This window comes from Rattus norvegicus, chromosome 7, assembly GCF_021556685.1.
Source record: "Rattus norvegicus strain SHRSP/BbbUtx chromosome 7, alternate assembly SHRSP_T2T, whole genome shotgun sequence".
NCBI lineage: Eukaryota > Metazoa > Chordata > Mammalia > Rodentia > Muridae > Rattus > Rattus norvegicus.
In genome coordinates this window covers 129,963,427-129,980,000 of record NC_141540.1, presented here as the reverse complement: position 1 = coordinate 129,980,000, position 16,574 = coordinate 129,963,427, and the positions used below count along the sequence as shown (strand labels likewise).

General features: G+C 48.1%; 2 protein-coding genes across 2 annotated transcripts; both read right to left on the bottom strand.

Annotated features, from left to right (window-relative positions):
* Nucleotides 1-726: 726 nt before the first annotated feature.
* Miox (myo-inositol oxygenase) lies at nucleotides 727-3,225 on the bottom strand. The gene is given in 10 exon segments (NM_145771.2): nucleotides 727-987; nucleotides 1,077-1,189; nucleotides 1,276-1,325; nucleotides 1,422-1,489; nucleotides 1,577-1,686; nucleotides 1,797-1,864; nucleotides 2,035-2,197; nucleotides 2,338-2,418; nucleotides 2,654-2,734; nucleotides 3,205-3,225. Coding segments are annotated over 10 exon segments (858 nt in total). The 5' UTR covers nucleotides 3,220-3,225; the 3' UTR covers nucleotides 727-878.
* A 9,942-nt stretch (nucleotides 3,226-13,167) lies between these two features.
* Adm2 (adrenomedullin 2) lies at nucleotides 13,168-14,954 on the bottom strand. Its single transcript, NM_201426.2, is given in 3 exon segments — nucleotides 13,168-13,917; nucleotides 14,500-14,614; nucleotides 14,754-14,954. Coding segments are annotated over 2 exon segments (441 nt in total). The 5' UTR covers nucleotides 14,604-14,614; nucleotides 14,754-14,954; the 3' UTR covers nucleotides 13,168-13,580.
* Between the last annotated feature and the right edge of the window lie 1,620 nt (nucleotides 14,955-16,574).

Here is a 16,574-nt window from a genome sequence, read left to right as displayed (position 1 = left end):
ACCCCCATGTGTCTGATTAATTCCCCAGATCGACCCACCAGTTAACAAGAAATGCAGGGAAATATTAAGACACAGGGGGAAGCAACCAGAAAAGCCTTGCTGAAGAAAATACCCTCAGAGCAGGGGATTCATTTGCCTCAGAGGCACCTCCTAGAGGAATGAGGGAAGACTTTGAACTGAGAGAAAAAACAAACCTGGTTGTGTGTCAGGGTGAGGGATGAACGTTGGAATGACATGGTGGTCACTGGCAAGTCCAGAAGGGATGGTGTCCTAGGCACTGAGGAGTCCTACACTGACTCTGTCTTCCTGTCTGTCTGTCTTGACAGGGTTTCTCTGTGTAATAAGCCCTGGCTGTCCTGGAACTTGCTCTGTAGACCAGGCTGGCCTCAAACTCAGAGATCCACCTGCCTCTGCCTCCCAAGTGCTGAGATTAAAAGCATACTCCACTACCACTGGGCTCCCCCACCCCCTTTTCTGTTGTGTTGTAGGAAGCTAAGTCTGGAAAATTTAATGACTATTTCTAGAATGGGCTGGGGCGGGGGCGGGGGCGGGGGCGGGGGCGGGGGCGGGGGCGGGGCGGGGGCGGGGCGGGAGCGGGGGCTGGGGCGGGGCTCTAACATGGAACCAGAAGGAAAAACAACACGTCCATGGTGCTTCATCCCAGAGCTGGGGCCACCCCCTCCCCCATCCTGCACATGTCTGGACCCCAGTCATGAGTCAGGTTTGTAATCTCTTTTATGCTTTATTGATAGCCAGGCAAAAGTGACCTCAACTGTGATGGGTGGGGACTGTGGCCAGGTGGCATGGGCTATTATTGTCCCTGAAGTTGTCCAGCCTTGGTGCCCCTCAGCAGTGAGAGAGAAGGTATTAGAAACCATTCACCAGCTCAGGATGCCCGGGCAGTACTTGTCAATCAGCCCCTGATAGTAGGGCCGCAGGCTCTTCACTTCCGGTAGGTCAGGGCACTTGGTATAGAGGTCAAACTTGCTGCAGACAAGGGGAGGGACAACACCAGTCATAAAACTCCTTCACCCCAAGTCCCCTTCACTGCCCGCACCACTTGGGGAACTACACACTTGAACTCTTGCACCCAAGGCAGCATATCCAGGTCTTGCTGACTGCACAGCTGCCGGTAGTCACCGCCGGTGTGCCACGGATAGAAGGAATGGAATCGGACCATGTAGAAGGCCTGGGGACACCACAGACAGCATGCTCAGCTCTGCTAGACTAGCTGGACTGAATGAGGCTCCTGACTGGGCCCCTCTCCACACCTACCTCTGAAGGTAGGGAGAACTTGTTGAACTTCATCATCTGGTATAGGTACTCTACAGAAGAGGGAGTCGTTAGAGTCAGGCGCCCAGACGGGCAGCCCTCGACACCATCCCTGCACCGTCCCCTCGCTTGTCTCTAGCGGTCCTCACCATCATGGCCCCAGGACATAAGGACATTCTCAAGTCCACAGTGGGGCTGGTACATGCCAAGTTCTGTGCTGCAATGATCAAGAGATGAGCCTAGAAGGAACTGAAGGGTATAGGGTCCCTGTATTGAGGTAAAGCGAGGCACGATTTCAATGTACCTGTATCGAGGGTCCTGGAGGTCAGGATTGTCCTGGAAAGTAGAGTCGCAGAACACCACGGAGGCCTGGGGACGGCAGCCCACGGGGAAAGTGTCTCCAACAACAGCCCACTAGGAAAGGACAGGCAGCTATGGGTGGGGGTGGTGGTGAATAAGTCTCCTCCCCTCAGTGCCCCAAACCCAGTGCTGAAGCTGCCCCACTCTCCACACCTGGCCTTTACCTGAGGTTCCCCCCACAGGGCCAGGATTTTCCCCAGATCATGCAAAAGTCCAACCAGATGGAACCAGTCTGTGGAAAAGGGACACATGACCTAGAAACCGCAGGCATAACGGTAGGCCAGAAAGCAAGGAGCCCAGGGGTCTGCTTCCCTCAAGGTGGGGCCTGTGGGAGAGGGCAGGGCCTCTCTGGTCTCCTAGGGCAATGGTAGCACCTCCCCCACTACAGCAGTAGGGGCACACCCTTGTCTGGGTGGGCTTTTCGGATGCCCTCCGCGGTCTGGAACGCGTGAAAGGAGTTGGGGAAGTCTACGTCTGGGTCAGATTCGTCCACCAGATCATCCAGCATATCTACAGCCTCCATGACCGTCATCTTCTTGTAAGAGAAGCTTCCAAACTGGATGCGCTGGAGAGAAGGGAGACGTCAGCCATTCTTCATGTCCCACAGAGAGGGCTACAGAGCAGGGTCATTCTCCGAGTACATTGGGCCAAAGGCAAGGAGGCGCCCACCCTCAGAATCGGCATTAAGGAGCAGGAAACTTTTACCTTCCGCATGACGAAGTCCACGGTCTGGTGAGTGTGCATCAGCTTATAGGTGGTAAAGACGCGATCCAGCAGCGGGCCTGACTAAAAACCAGACAATCAACATAAACTATGTGCCTAACACTAGAAGCCCAGCACACTAGAGGCCATAGCCTCCCCTGCTGTAGGCTATACCTCCATAGGTATGAAGTGGAATGGGGCTTCCAACACCCCTCCCCCTTTAGAGCTGCAGGAAGAGGAAGGGCTGCTCTCCACAAGGCTGGACCAGAGACTTGAGAAGGCAGAGAAGGTGAGAGGGATCAGCCAGGGAGTGACTCACAGTGTAGTTTCGGAAGCTGCCCTTGCTTTTGGCCATCTCTGGGTCCACATCAGGTCGATAGACCAGGGAAGGGTCCGGGCCCTGGTTAAATAGGAGTTTGACCCGTTTCACCACTAGGCAGGTCCACAGGAAGTGAGGAAATTACATTCCCAGGGGACTAAATACTACAACACCTCATCCCGTGCGCCCATGTCAGCTTAACCATGCGCCAGCCAGCCAGAGCCAGCTGATGCCTACTTCCAACGTAAGGATATTAAGTAAGAGAAAGCAGCCCCCACCTGCTTGATCTCCTTGCAGTTAGAAGGTAATGTTAGGAGGTTGGTTGCCGCAGCAAGGAGTGTATCTGTAGAGTGGGGGTGGGGGACTTTCTAACCTCTACCTGGGCTGGACCGCAACAGGAAGGAATTAGCTCTGTGACCTTGAGGGCAGGGCTAGCAGGAACCAGGTGAAAGGTAGTACTGCCACTGCTTCTTCCGTTGAGGGAGGGCAGTTAAGCCCATGGCAAGGGATTGGTGAAGCCATTCCTGTTCAGATCATAATAAGGTACTCACCAAGTCGACCTTCATCCTGAGAGGGCGCTTGCAGGAAAGTGAAGTCCTAGGCCAAGGTGTTCTTTATATGCTCGAAGGTTATGTAACTGACCAGACAATGCCTATCTCCTTGGCCTTGACATTTAGTAATAAGTGACCGTGTACCTTCCTCCTGGCCTCAGCAAGTTAATCTATCAGTACAGAAGCAAAACCCGTTAGCCCAGCCCCCTTGGCCTTAATACCCGCCTCCTCTATCCCTCGGATAAACTGGACCACTCCAACTCTCTCTTGTTGGGGGAACAGAGGTCCTTGTGCTCACAGAGAACCATCAGAGAACCAGGGGTGTTAATCACACAAGGGTGTCTTATCAATGGAGGAGGAGGTCTGTATTCTATCCAGAAAGCTGAGAATAGCTCTCGTTAAGGACCTTGGCCTTATTGCAATCTGTAGAGGCAGCCCTCATCTACCTTTTGCTACAGAAGCAGATTGCGTTCGAGTTCTCCAGGATGATCATCCCAGAATCTTCCCTCCCTATACCGTTACCCATCCTTAGGAGAGATGTCACATGTATTTTATAGCCTGCTGACCTTTATGCAATCGGCCAGAGACCACACTAGATTCTAGACCTTTTTAGCTATAGGGTCTCACTCAACTAGCTTCATAAATGCCAATAAATGCAAAATACAAAAACAAGTAAAATTAAATTAAAAAAATTAAATTAAGGGTTAGGGAAACTTGCTCCTCTCACTGAAAAAGAGCCTCAACCTTAAGGGAAGAGAGTGGAACTAAATATGGGCTCTTCTCAGTTCTCTGAGACAAAGCGTTTTGTACAATTATTAAAATATTTTAGACCCAAAGGAACAGTCAGGCTTTGGTTTAATCCCAGGACTAAAGAGGCAGAAGCAGGCAGATCTCTGTGAGTTCAAGGGCAGCTTGGTCTACAGAGCTAGTTTCAGGATAGCCAGGGATATACAAATAACACCTGTCTAAAAAAACAAAAATAAACAAGATCTAAAAGAAGAAAATGTTCAGAGCTTTCGCTGTGGCTGTGCAACTTTGTACACAGAGGAGCTAAAGTAAAGAGAGCTCATGAAAAGGGAGGTAAGAAAGTCTCTGTCAATTATTTTAAAAAGACAGAGTTGGGGTTTTTTTGTTCTTTCCTTAGAGAGGGAATAACTAAAAATTAAATGTCTCTTCATGAGAAATTCCACCCCCAATAGCAGGAATAACCCAGTATCAATGGCTCCTTCGTGGGAGAAAAAAAAAATCAAAACAAACCAGACTTCTAGTATTGAAACAGTGACAATTAGGACATAAAACACTAAGCCAACACTGTTTACCTTTCCAGAGGTATTAGCCATTCATTATTTAGAGGCTGCTCCCTCTGATCATCCAATAAATTGTTTAAATGAGTGCTTAAATTCCACAGTAGGGTTGGGGATTTAGCTCAGTGGTAGAGCGCTTGCCTAGGAAGCGCAAGGCCCTGGGTTTGGTCCCCAGCTCCGAAAAAAAGAACCAAAAAAAAAAAAAAAAATTCCACAGTAAACGAAAAGAGCTATATTTTGAACTATATCATCGGATACACTCTTGTTTATCAATACTGAAAATTTCCCTCTGCTCCTTAAGTTGCTTTCTGGAAACTCTTGATTAAATTTTATAAAAACATAACACCTGAACCAGAGCAGGTTATTAGCTTATTAACTAACATGGCTGCTACGACAGTCCCTCATAGAAATAATCTCTTATCGATGAAGAACCTACAAAAATTCTTTTCCCACTAAGTAAAATGCTGATAAATTATGTGTTCCACACTGTTAATTACTTTTTTAAAAAGATTTTATTTTATGTATGTGAGTACACTATTGCTGTCTTCAGACATACCAGAAGAGGGCATCAGACCCCACTACAGATGGCTGTGAGCCACCATGTGGTTGCTGGGAATTGAACTGAGGATCTTTGGAAGAGCAGTCAGTGCTCTTAACCACTGAGCCATCTCCAGCCCCACACTGTTAATTATTGGTAGGTTGTATTAACATGTTACTTGGGATCTATAGCTAATTATCCAAAATATTTCCTAGTTTTAGAATTTTTGAAAATGCCTCATGGGTTCTGCCTAAAATGACATTTAAGAATTTTTATGGAGATTGCTTTTAATGCTTTCACAGATGGCTCTTCAAAAGGCAAGGAGCTTATGTTTTATATACAAGTTCTCCATGCTCTGCTGTCTCTCTCAGGGTTCTCTAAGAGTCACAGGACTTATCTCTATGTGCTAAGAGACATTAGTTGCTCAGTCCCACGAGACTAGTTGTTTCAGCAGGTCTTCTGCAGAAGGAGGTTCCAACAGATGTGCTGGCTAGTAAGTGCAAGCAGGTAAAGAAAAATGTGTCTTCCTTCTTCCGGTGTCCTTACTTAGGCCTCCAGCAGAAAGTGTGGCCCAGATTAAAGGTACGTACCACCAAGCCTGGATCTAAAACTTGCTTTGTCCCAGGCTGACCTTGAACTCAGAGATCTGCTAGCCTCAGTCTTCTGGAATTAAAGATGTGTACTATCTTGCCTGAGCCTAAGCTTTTCATGTTTTCATGGCCACTATGCCTCAAGGTCTCCAGGTCAAGATCCAGGTCAGAAACTTCCTGTCTTACAGGAATCTAGATTACAGGTGTGTCCTCCATTTCTGGATTGTAGTTCATTCCAGATGTAATCAAGTTGACATCCAGGAATAGCCATCGCACTACACACACACACACACACACACACACACACACACCAACAATAACAACAATAATAATAATTGTATGCCCTGTTTTACAACTCAATCATCTAAACTCACTGTAATCAACCAGCTTTCATTACATGTTTCTTAACCATTGTCTACTGTAACTGACTTCGCTATTTATTTAAACTCACATGACAGTTTATTGGATGGACTAAAAAAGAATCAGAGTCTTCCAGTTACATGGGTAGCTTTAGGAACCCCAGTTTGCACATCCTCTTTCAAAATGGGTATTCTGAAGGAAGATGGAGGCCCAAAATCAACTGGTCTCATATGTGAGTTAGCACATGAAGGACAGAGGCTCACAGAGAATAGAAAGTGACCTGACTTGAGAGGAAACAATGTTGCAGACAGAATGTGAATGTAGAAAGGATACAGTGGATGGAAAGAAGCCTTAGGGCTGAGGGACTTGAGAGTGGAATCTGTTAACAGAGAGTCAGAAGGAATAGGGGAACATGAGTAGTTTGGAGATAGACATGGAAAGGAAGCAAAAAATGGAAAACGGGCTTAATGTGCTCCTTTAGCTCAGTTTCCTTGCATTTAAAAACAAACAAACAAACAAACCCATTTTTATTGAAACGTGACAGTAATGCCAAACGGCTGGCACCTCTGTCTCTAGAAAACACGAGCAGGGGAAGCCTGCCTGGGAGGAACACTAAGAACAGCTGTGACTATTATTGGTCAAGGCAATACCTACGAAATTTCTTAGTCCCACTGTGCCCTCAGTTTATTGTTTATCTTTTTCCTTGTAGACTAAGGGGGCAACTGCAAGATGTTTTGAATTAGGTGGATTCTTGTATGAGGATAAATTCCTAAGGTTATAAAGGTATACTCAGGTTAGCAAAAATTAACTTAGAGATATATATGTCAAAAACTGTAAAATCCTAATTCTATAAAAGCTACTAAACTATTATAAATTGTTAAAAGATGAGACGTGAACGTTAGACTGGGGGTTGCAGAGATGGCTCAGTGGTTAAGAACATTGACTGCTTTTCCTGAGGTCCTAAGTTCAATTCCCAGCAACCATATGGTGGCTCCCAACCATCTGTAATGGGATAGGATGCTCTCTTCTGGTGTGTCTGAAGACAGCAACAGTGTACTCACATACATAAAATAAATAAATCTTTAAAAAAAAAAAAAGGAGGGGCTGGGGATTTAGCTCAGTGGTAGAGCGCTTACTTAGGAAGCGCAAGGCCCTGGGTTCGGTCCCCAGCCCCGAAAAAAAGAACCAAAAAAAAAGGAAAAAAATGTCCACAGAATGTAGTGAAACTAAGGCCTTCCAGCGAGTTCTTCCTCTGCGAGGCTGTTATGCTGGATAGTGTCCTCAGTTTTATTTACAGTGTGAGCTGAATAACTGCTTTTCACGTTTATGTGGGAAAGCCCAGTTATTTCCTCCTTCAGGATTTTCTGATTACTTCTTAGATATTTCTAAATATTCCGTAACCTAGTAAGAAAGTTGTCTTAAACTCTTAATTATCCTGCGGGTTTTTTTTTTTTTTTTTTGTCTTTCTTTTTCTATTCTTCTCTCATCTGTTACTGCTCAACTGCTGTTTCCCCTCCCTCCCCTCCCCCAAGCCTCTCTCCACCTACCCTCTCTCCCAGATCCACCCTCCTCTGCTTCCCCTCCTAAAAGAGCAGGCCTCCCTGGACATCCACCAAATGTGGCATAACCAGCTACAATAGGACCAGGCACATACCATCACATCAAAGCTAGATGAGGCAACCCAGTAGGAGGGAAAAGTCTCCTCACAAGCAGGCAGAAAAGTCAGGGACGAACAGCCCTCCTTCCCACAGTTAGGATTCCTCTAAGAACACCAAGCTATTCGGCCATGACATATATACTAGCACAGACCCCTACAGACTCTCTAATCTCTGCGAAGCCCATGAGTCCTGGTCAGTCGACTCTATGGGTCCTGTTCTTGTGGTGTCCCTAACCTTTTTGGTTCCTCCAATTCTTCCTCATCTCCCTATCCCCCGATCTCCCACCCCCGCTCTCTGTAGGACTCCCCAAGCTCTACCTAACATTTGACCAAGGATGATTCTCTGCTTTTTCAGAGTGCCCTGAATTTTAAACATAGCAACTTTTTTGTTTGTTTGTTTGTTTTCCTGGAGACAGAGTTTCCTTGTGTAACAGAACCCTGGCTGTCCTGGAACTCACTCTGTAGACCAGGTTGGCCTCAAACTCACAAGACACACCTCTGCCTCCCCAGTGCTGGAATGAAAGGTATGTGCCATTGTTGCTTGGCTGAAGATATCAAATCTTAAATCAAAAGCCTTAAAATTAAAATGTAAGTTAAAAGTTTAAATCTTTAAAAGTTAACGACCATTATTAATTAAATTGTTTTCCCCCTCCCCCTCCCTCCCCCTCCCTCCCCCTCCCCCTCTCCCTCTTCCCCCCTCCCTCTCTCTCTCTCTCTCTCTCTCTCCCTCTCTCCCTCTCTCCCTCTCTCCCTCTCTTTAGTTTTATCCTTGCCCTTAATCCGATTAATGATCAAACTCTGGCAAGGGAGAAAGTAAAAGGAAGCTCGTGACAGCCTATCCTCTATTAAAGATACATTTTATACACTATTTGAAACATTTGTTTGTTTGTTTGGGTTTTTTGTTTGTTACTTGTTTGTTTTTTTTCAGAAGGGGAGGGTTGTTTTTTTCCACACTGGGTTTCTCTGTGTAACAGAGCCATGACTATCCTGGAATTTGTTCTAGACCAGCCTGGTCTCAATCTCACAAGGCCTCTGCCTCCCAAGTGCTGGGGTGAAAGGCATTGTTTGGATATCATCTTGACATCTGAAAAGATGGCTGTCTGTATCTTAGACATTCTATGCTGTCAGATATGTAAAGATCTGTGCTCAAAGCACACTATTGGCAGGCCCAGTGCTTCCCTCTAGCACAGGGTTCTGGAAACTCCAGGGGAAAACCACTGTATCATATCTGAAACTTAACTGTCAAATAGCTCTTTATAAATTTCCTTTCTAGGGCTCTCATCACAGTTAAGTCATAGTAATGGTCCTGCTTGTGCTAGCAAATTATTTGAGAAATTTTAACATTAATTATGCTGCTAAAAATCCCTTACTAAAAATCCCACAAGGTCAAGGTATTGATTATCCATCAGATACTTAATTGGCAAATTAAAAAAATAGATAAATAATAGACAGACAGATAGGGGGTATTCACACCCACCTAAATCCTCACATACTATTTTTAGCTACACTAACTTTAATTTTTTTGTTATTTTTTTGTTTTTCAAACAGGCTTTTTCTGTATAGTCCTGGCTGTTCTGGAATTCACTGTGTAAACCAGGCTGGTCTTGAACTCAGAGGTTCACCTGCCTCTGCCTCCTGCGTGCTAGGATTAAAGGTACATGTCACCACCACCTGGTCCTAACTTAAACTTTTTAAACTTATTTTATCTATGTGAGTGCTCTATCTGCATGTACACCTGCGTGCCTGAAGAGGGCATCAGACCCCATTACAGATAGTTGTGAGCTGCCATGTGGTTGCTGGGATTTGAACTCAGGACCTCTGGAAGAGCAGGCAGTGCTAACCACTGAGCAATCTCTCCAGCCCCCCCCCCCCTTTTTTTAAACTTTAAAGGGATAATGCTTTTTCTGCCGCCCAAAAGCATTTGCCCTAAAGGAAACGCAACCTGAAGTAAACGCTACATGGAAAGAGCTAGCCCCGCTCTAACACCAAGGTGAGGTTATAGTTGTGTCATTTCAGAACACAAAATCTCTGATGGCTTCCGATCTGCTGGATCTGCCCAGGACATCCAGAGACCACCAGGCCAATGAGACGTCTGCAAGCAGATGACAAATCCTTCAGGAGGAGATGTCCCAGGCGGGGAAGAGTGAACTGATAACTTGGGAGAGACATCAGGACCTCAGCTCATCAGGCTGAGACTCGGGGGAAACAAGGGCCAACCCAAAACGATGCTGTTACGTGGTGATGACCGTGGGTCATGACGATTCTTGCCAAGGCGGGGTTCAAACGTCTTTTGTCAGGGGGGGATAAAAGACACAGCTGTGACAGGAGACCTCACAGCTGAGATATGAGATTGTTTTGTCATGCCGAGCATTGTTAGAGTGCTTCGTACGGAATGGGCTGTGTCACGTCCATTTTGCTCGCAGCAAAAAATATTAGCAGAAATCAATCAAGAGATGGGTAAACCTCGGCCCTCTGTTAGCTAACCTTATAATTCTCCTATGCTCGGATATATTAGTTAAACTAACTAAAAAGGCTGTGCCTTCAACCTTGGCCTCTATGATAGCCACTATTCTTTTTTCTTTTTTTTTTTTTTTTGGTTCTTTTTTTTTTTTTCGGAGCTGGGGACCGAACCCAGGGCCTTGCGCTTCCTAGGCAAGCGCTCTACCACTGAGCTAAATCCCCAGCCCCTCTTTTTTCTTTAAAAAAAGAAAAACTACAAGGGAAGAGATGTTAAGGGAACAGAGGTCCTTGTATTCACAGAGAATCCCTAAGAGAACTAGGGACGTTAATTGTGGAGAGAACATCTTGTGTATTGTGTGGAGGCATCAACTGTCAATTAACTCAGAGAGCCACCTGCCTCTGCTCCCGAGTGCTGGAGTTAAAGGCCAGTGCCACCACTGCCCCGTTTTGCCTTCACTGGGTTCTTGCTGGAGGCAGGTAGATGGCCGGATATCATGGGTGAAAGACAGGCTTCCTGACAAGTTGACTTAGGGATTTTGTTTCGCAGCGGTGGGCATTAAACCGAAGGCCTCAGAGAAGTGAGGCAGGTGATCTATCAACACTTCAGTGCGGCTTGTCTGAGGTCCGGACAAGATGGGTGGTGGGCTTCTGGCCAAGGAGCTCACACAGACTAGGAGTTAGGCTACATGGATACTGTTATTGTAGTGAAGGTGCAGTGGGGACCCAGCAGACAAAAACAGCCTGCCTGGGCAGTGACACGCTTGGAGCAGGGAAGAAGTACAGCGAGCGTGACAGTCCTAGGTTAGAAGCCAACTGAGTGGACCCTACATTGAATGGTTTCCCCAGGCATCAGTGCTAAGCCTCCCGCATCCCCTTCACTACCAGAAGGTTAACTGCAACCAGCCTTTTCTCACCTAGCTTTTTGATAGGCTCCCCTCTGTCTCTTCCTAGTTAAAAGTCATCCCTAGGAGGACAGGGCTGGACTCTCCAGTGTGTCCTGTGGGCTACATGCCAGGATCGGGGTGAGGCGTTCTTGGAGAAGGCTGGAGTCATGACCTTCAAAGCAATCAAGGGTGAGCGCCCGGTATCTGAATAGGTTCTTGAGGAGGGTTCAACTTTTAAGTGTGAAAACAGCTAGAAAGTGGCCCAGGGGGTAGGCTGGGGAGGGCTGCACTTCCACTGAAGCTCTCTGCATGGGGCCATCGAGAGGCAGTCAAGTGTAGCCAAGCGCAGTGTGAGGCTGGCATCAGACCAGATACAAGGGTCATAACTGGCAACCTCCTGACGCTGCACAAGAGGCCAGTAGCCCTCCCCCTTCACAGTGAAGCTCTGAGGCTCAGGGGCCTTGACCACTCATGAGATTCTAGAGACATCCACGTGCAGCAGGCCTGGGAGTCCAGGCTGGGAGGATGCAGGATATCCATGAAGAGAGGTATGGGGACAACCAAAGGTGCTCCTAAAACAGAAGATGGCTTGTACTGAAGAGAAGTACGAGGTTGGACCTTGCCCAGGATCCAGAGTCCCTAAGAGGATTCTGGGAAATCTGGGTCTTGGAGACTCAGTTTGTCTGTCCTCAGCTTGCTCTTGATTCCTCACCTTTACTCCAGGATCTAGAGGTTCCTCAGTTACCACTCCCATTACGGTTTCTGTTCTGGTCTCTCTGTGCACAGAGGTTTCTTTTTCTTTTCTTTTTTTTTTTTTAAGATTTTTTATTTATTATTGTATTATTGTGTGTGTTTGAGTACACTGTAGCTGTCTTCAGACACACCAGAAGGGGGGCATCGGATCCCAGATGGTTGTGAGCCACCATGTGGTTGCTGGGATTTGAACTCAGGACCTCTGGAAGAGCAGGCAATGCTCTTAACCACCGAGCCATCTCTCCAGCCCTACACCGAGGTTTCTTCTATTCTACCAATGCAGGGACCAAGCTAAACTGTGCCTTATTGTGGAAGGAAGGTGAGTTTCCTGACTCATACAAACTTAGTAAGCACAAGGATAGAGACCCAGGCAGGTACTTCAGGATGCTCCTAAGTGGGGAGCATCTCTGGTCACTGAAAGGTAAGCCTGACTCTGAGGGGGAAGAATGCAGCCACTGGCGCAGATGGCTGACCTCAGTGAGGCTGCCTATAGATCTGGAGTAAGGAAGTCCTCCTCCTACCAAGGAGGCATCTAGGTGGCGCTGGAACGCACAGGCCAGCTCTGTGAGTACTGGCTGAGGAACAACGCTCTCGGAGCCTGTGTTCTCTGACAGGACAATGGCAAGGTTTGAGTGAAACAACATGTGCCTTGTACCAAGAAACTATTTCAGGCTGTGATTGGTGTCGTCACCCCCTCCCACACCCACCCACCTCAACCCTCCCGACTTGGCTTTTTTTTTTGTTTTCCCCAAACAGAGTCTTTGTAGCAAAGGCTGCTCTTGAACATGTGACTCTGGATGGTTTGGGTCTCCCCTTGATTGCCATTTGTGGTCCATCTCCCCTTCTTGAACTCTTAGCTGGGAACAAAGGAGTAAGCCTGTCAGATTCTACAACCCCTGCTGCGTGTGCCGGATGTCCTCACCGGATGGGGGTAGGCAGGCTGCAGAGATGGATGTAGGTTTGGGTCTGTATGTTTTTTGTTTGTTTGTTTGGTTTTCCCTGATTTGGAGTAGTTTTGTTGTTTGATTGGGTTTTTTTGAGAAAGGATCTTGCTATAACATAAGCTGGTCATGAACTTCTCATCTTCCCACCTCAGTCTCCTGAGCGCAGAGGTTGCTGTCACCATGTCTCGCTCAGGGGTAGGTCATACTCAACCTTTTAGAGATGGGCCCCTTTGTCCTATCTCCTGCCTTGGTCTGAGGGTAAACAGGGTTGTCTCTGCTGTACTTTATCCCAGAGTGTCCTAGGAGTCTCCATCACCACTCTGGTTAGGGTTCCAGTTCGCAACAGCCACTGGAGGTCTCTGGGACCACACCATATGGCCCTTCTTTCTGCCCCTCCTGTTTCAGGTCACCAAAGGAAAAAGTCATTGTTCCTGATCAGGTCCAGAAGGGTAAACTGCACAAGAGAGTGGCTACAGCTTTTGACCACAGTCAGGCTTTAATTCCTAGTGGGGTCGGGGTAGGGTGGGGTCACAGGGGCCACTCCAGCCTTTCTCCTGCTTGCTCACAAGTGGAGCCCTGTTTAAGACTCAGGCTTTTGCCGATTTTCTTTAGGCACAGGCCTCCTCGAGTACTCTGTGGTCTGTGATGCTGAGAACACTTCTTCCGAGCACCTGTACCCTGTGTGTACACAGTTCTGGGATGCACAGGCCCCTGTTGGTGCTGAATCTACAGCCTAGATCCTCATATCCTCATAGGTTTATGATATCCAAAGCCATGAGGAATTGCTGTAAGCAGGAGCTCCAGAGGATTGGGCCAGGGTGTGGAGCTCAGCTGCAATCTCTGGGCTCAGAGTACAGCACTCTAGGCGGGATACCTAGGACCCACCTCAGCCATAACTGTGGGGGCTGCTGGGATCCACAGGAGCTGAGTCCCGCCGGCCACTTGGCCGGACAAGTTGCCACAGGCGATGGCTGAGATTCTGGACTTGACACGTTCCCAGGACACAGCCAACCCGAAGGAGCTGGGCATGGGGTCTTCGGGATCCCACGTGACGCTGGGGACCTGGGTGTCGTGAGCCACCACCCTGAGGCAGATGAACCGTAGCAAGGGCCGGGTTGCCCCTTCCCTGTGGCTGGAGAGCATGTGGAGGCTTCCAGACTACAGGCCGAAGTGAGGGGTGTCCAGGCTGTGGGCCGCTGGAAGGAATCTTGGCTGGGGGTTCTCTGCAGAAGTGGGAAGGAAGATGTAGTAAACTAAGTGGCTTAGTACAGCCTTCCAAAAGCCCTTAAACCCACCAACTTCTCTTCTCCACAGTCTGAAGGCACTAGCCGGGGAAGCCCATAGCTTCCCTAAAAGCCTGGCCCAAGACCAGGGGAAGCCCAAAAGCTTGGTCTCCAACCTGAAGGCTGGGAGGGGGAGCCCACCCTCCTTCTGGGCTTACTGACAGTTTGGCCACCTCAGTAGCACAAGTCACATGTACCAATTAACAGCACCATTCTCTGGGCAAAGGACCCCAAGAAAGACCCTCATCCCCACCCTGGCCCCAGGTTCTTTCCTTATGTGGTCAGAGGCCAGCAAGCTTGAGAAGCTCTAGCCTCCCATCCTCCTGCAGACTTTTGTTAAAGGTCTATTGTATCAGTGGGGGTGGGGAAATAAGTACACCAAGTAGAAGAAGGCAAAGGAAGAAAAAAGCCCTCCTGCCTGGTTCAGGCAACACTAAAGGTGGAGGGAGGCCCTTGATCTGGGAGATGAGCTCTAGAAATGTTAGGTCCTTGTGAGGAGTCCAATCCAATCCTTGTACTCACCTGGGTCTCAGTCCCTTACCCAGGCTGCCAGACAGCGTGCCCGGGAGCAGGTAGAGGAGGCTGATGCAACCGAAGGTTACCGTGACCATCAGCAACTGGGCCATGGCGGGCTGGGCTGTGGAGGAAGAATGCAGTGAAGCCAGCAAATGGGGAGGAGGAGGGCAACTTTGGCCTGGAGCCAACCCTCTTTGCCCACCAGTTAAGGGAGCCCTTCTTTGCCCCGGGGTTCGGAACGTAGGAAGATTGGTTGGTACCTGCGTCTGTTGTCTGTCGGGGCACAGGTCTCAGGATCTGGAGACAGCTGGCAAGACTTGGATCTGCTGGCAGTTCCCAGAGCACACAGCGGAACTTGTGGGTCAGGTCGTGGTCTCCTAGGAGAGATAGCCTTCTAGGGTTCAGCGGAAAACTAGTTTGGGAAGCACTTCCAGCACTAAGTAGTCTTTGGAGCTGAAGGCGGGGCCCAGGCGCTGATGGGGCGGGGCGTCCTCCACCCGGGTGGGCTGCGGTAGCCACGCTCTCCTGGTAGCTACTCCTGCCCAGCAGGAAGCAGTAGAGCCACAGGGGGTCACTTCAAGGGGCCCATCCCCGCTGAGAAATGCTCAACAGCTGACCAGAAACCCTGTGGGGCTACTACCCTCACTTCTGGCACCCTCTGGTGCGCGACAGAGTCTCAGGGATTAGTGGAGCCCAATGGTCGACCAGGCAGGTGAGTGCTAGGGTAGGGACTCGTGCTCTGGCCCTGAGGGCATCCACCTGTGGTTGCCCAGCATCCCCAGGGGATAATGGCAGATTCCTGAGGTCTACCAGCTTGTTTCCCAGATGGTCAGTTAGTTCCTTGTTACCAAATACTGTAATACAAGTACAAAGAGAGACCCCACACCACAGCAGTATTCTGGGTGACAGTCGCGATGCTCTTTTCTGCACACGGTATCCTCTTGCATGAGTTACACAGAGCACACACGTGCAAAGCAAGTAGTGTGTGTGTGTGTCTGTGTGTGTGTGTGTCTGTGTGGGTAAGCATAAAGGTGCTCTTACGGTTGGGCATACTTGATTATGCAGCTGTTTTGTACGTTCATTTGTTTTTTTGTTTTTTTTTTTTAATCAGCCTTTTTCTGGAGCGAACCAGGTAAGCACATACCACTGAGCTATATCCCCAGTCACTTTATTTGCCACCGTTGTTGAGGTAGGATCTCCCTAAAATGCTCAGGCCAGCCTTGAACTCACTTAGTAACCAAGGGAGGAGTTCAACTTGAAGTCTTCCTATCTCTGCCTCTTTTCGGCTGGGGACCGGCTGGGGACCGAACCCAGAACCTTGCGCTTCCTAGGCAAGCGCTCTACCACTGATCCAAATCCCCAACCCCTAGCTCTGCCTCTTGAATACAAGCCTGAACCATAGTCCCAGCCCTCAGTCTTTTTTAATTTTAATTTTTTTTGTTTTTAATGCTTCCATATGTCTCCCTTTTCCTTATTATTTTTTTTTACTAATCTTTAGTGTCTAAAATTATGGATCTTATTTTTGACATGTTCATAAACACATTATTGTACTCTCATGTCATCAGTCCTTCATGAACCTTTATTTCAGTAATGTTTTTTTTTCAGGCTTTCCACAACTAAAAATCCCTACCATTGGGAGCTCATATATATTCGGTATGTGCCAAATTATTCTTCACCAATGCTTGTGTCAACCCACCATCTACCAATGGTTCTTAACATCCTTGTCAGCCAGATGGAACTACTTGAAAAAGAAAAAAGAAAAACCACACAAACCCTATCAGAAGCATTTTTTCTGACTGCAGGAACATCTCTGCACCCTCTGTGTTTCCTCTTATCTCACTCTGCCCCTCTGTGGGGCTTCCCCAGGACTTGGTCACTCTGTCCCTCCTGCTGAACGTACACGGGTGCTCCGTGGTAAACATTTGCCAGATGAGTATACAGAAGTCTTAAATGCAAGCCACGCTGAATGTGTTGCTTCATTACCCTCTGAGGAAAATATTAGCGGAGCGTCACCTACGTGCTTACTCTTCCTGGTTGTGGTTTCGTCTGAGTTACAGAAGAGCGGTGCGATAAGCATGGTG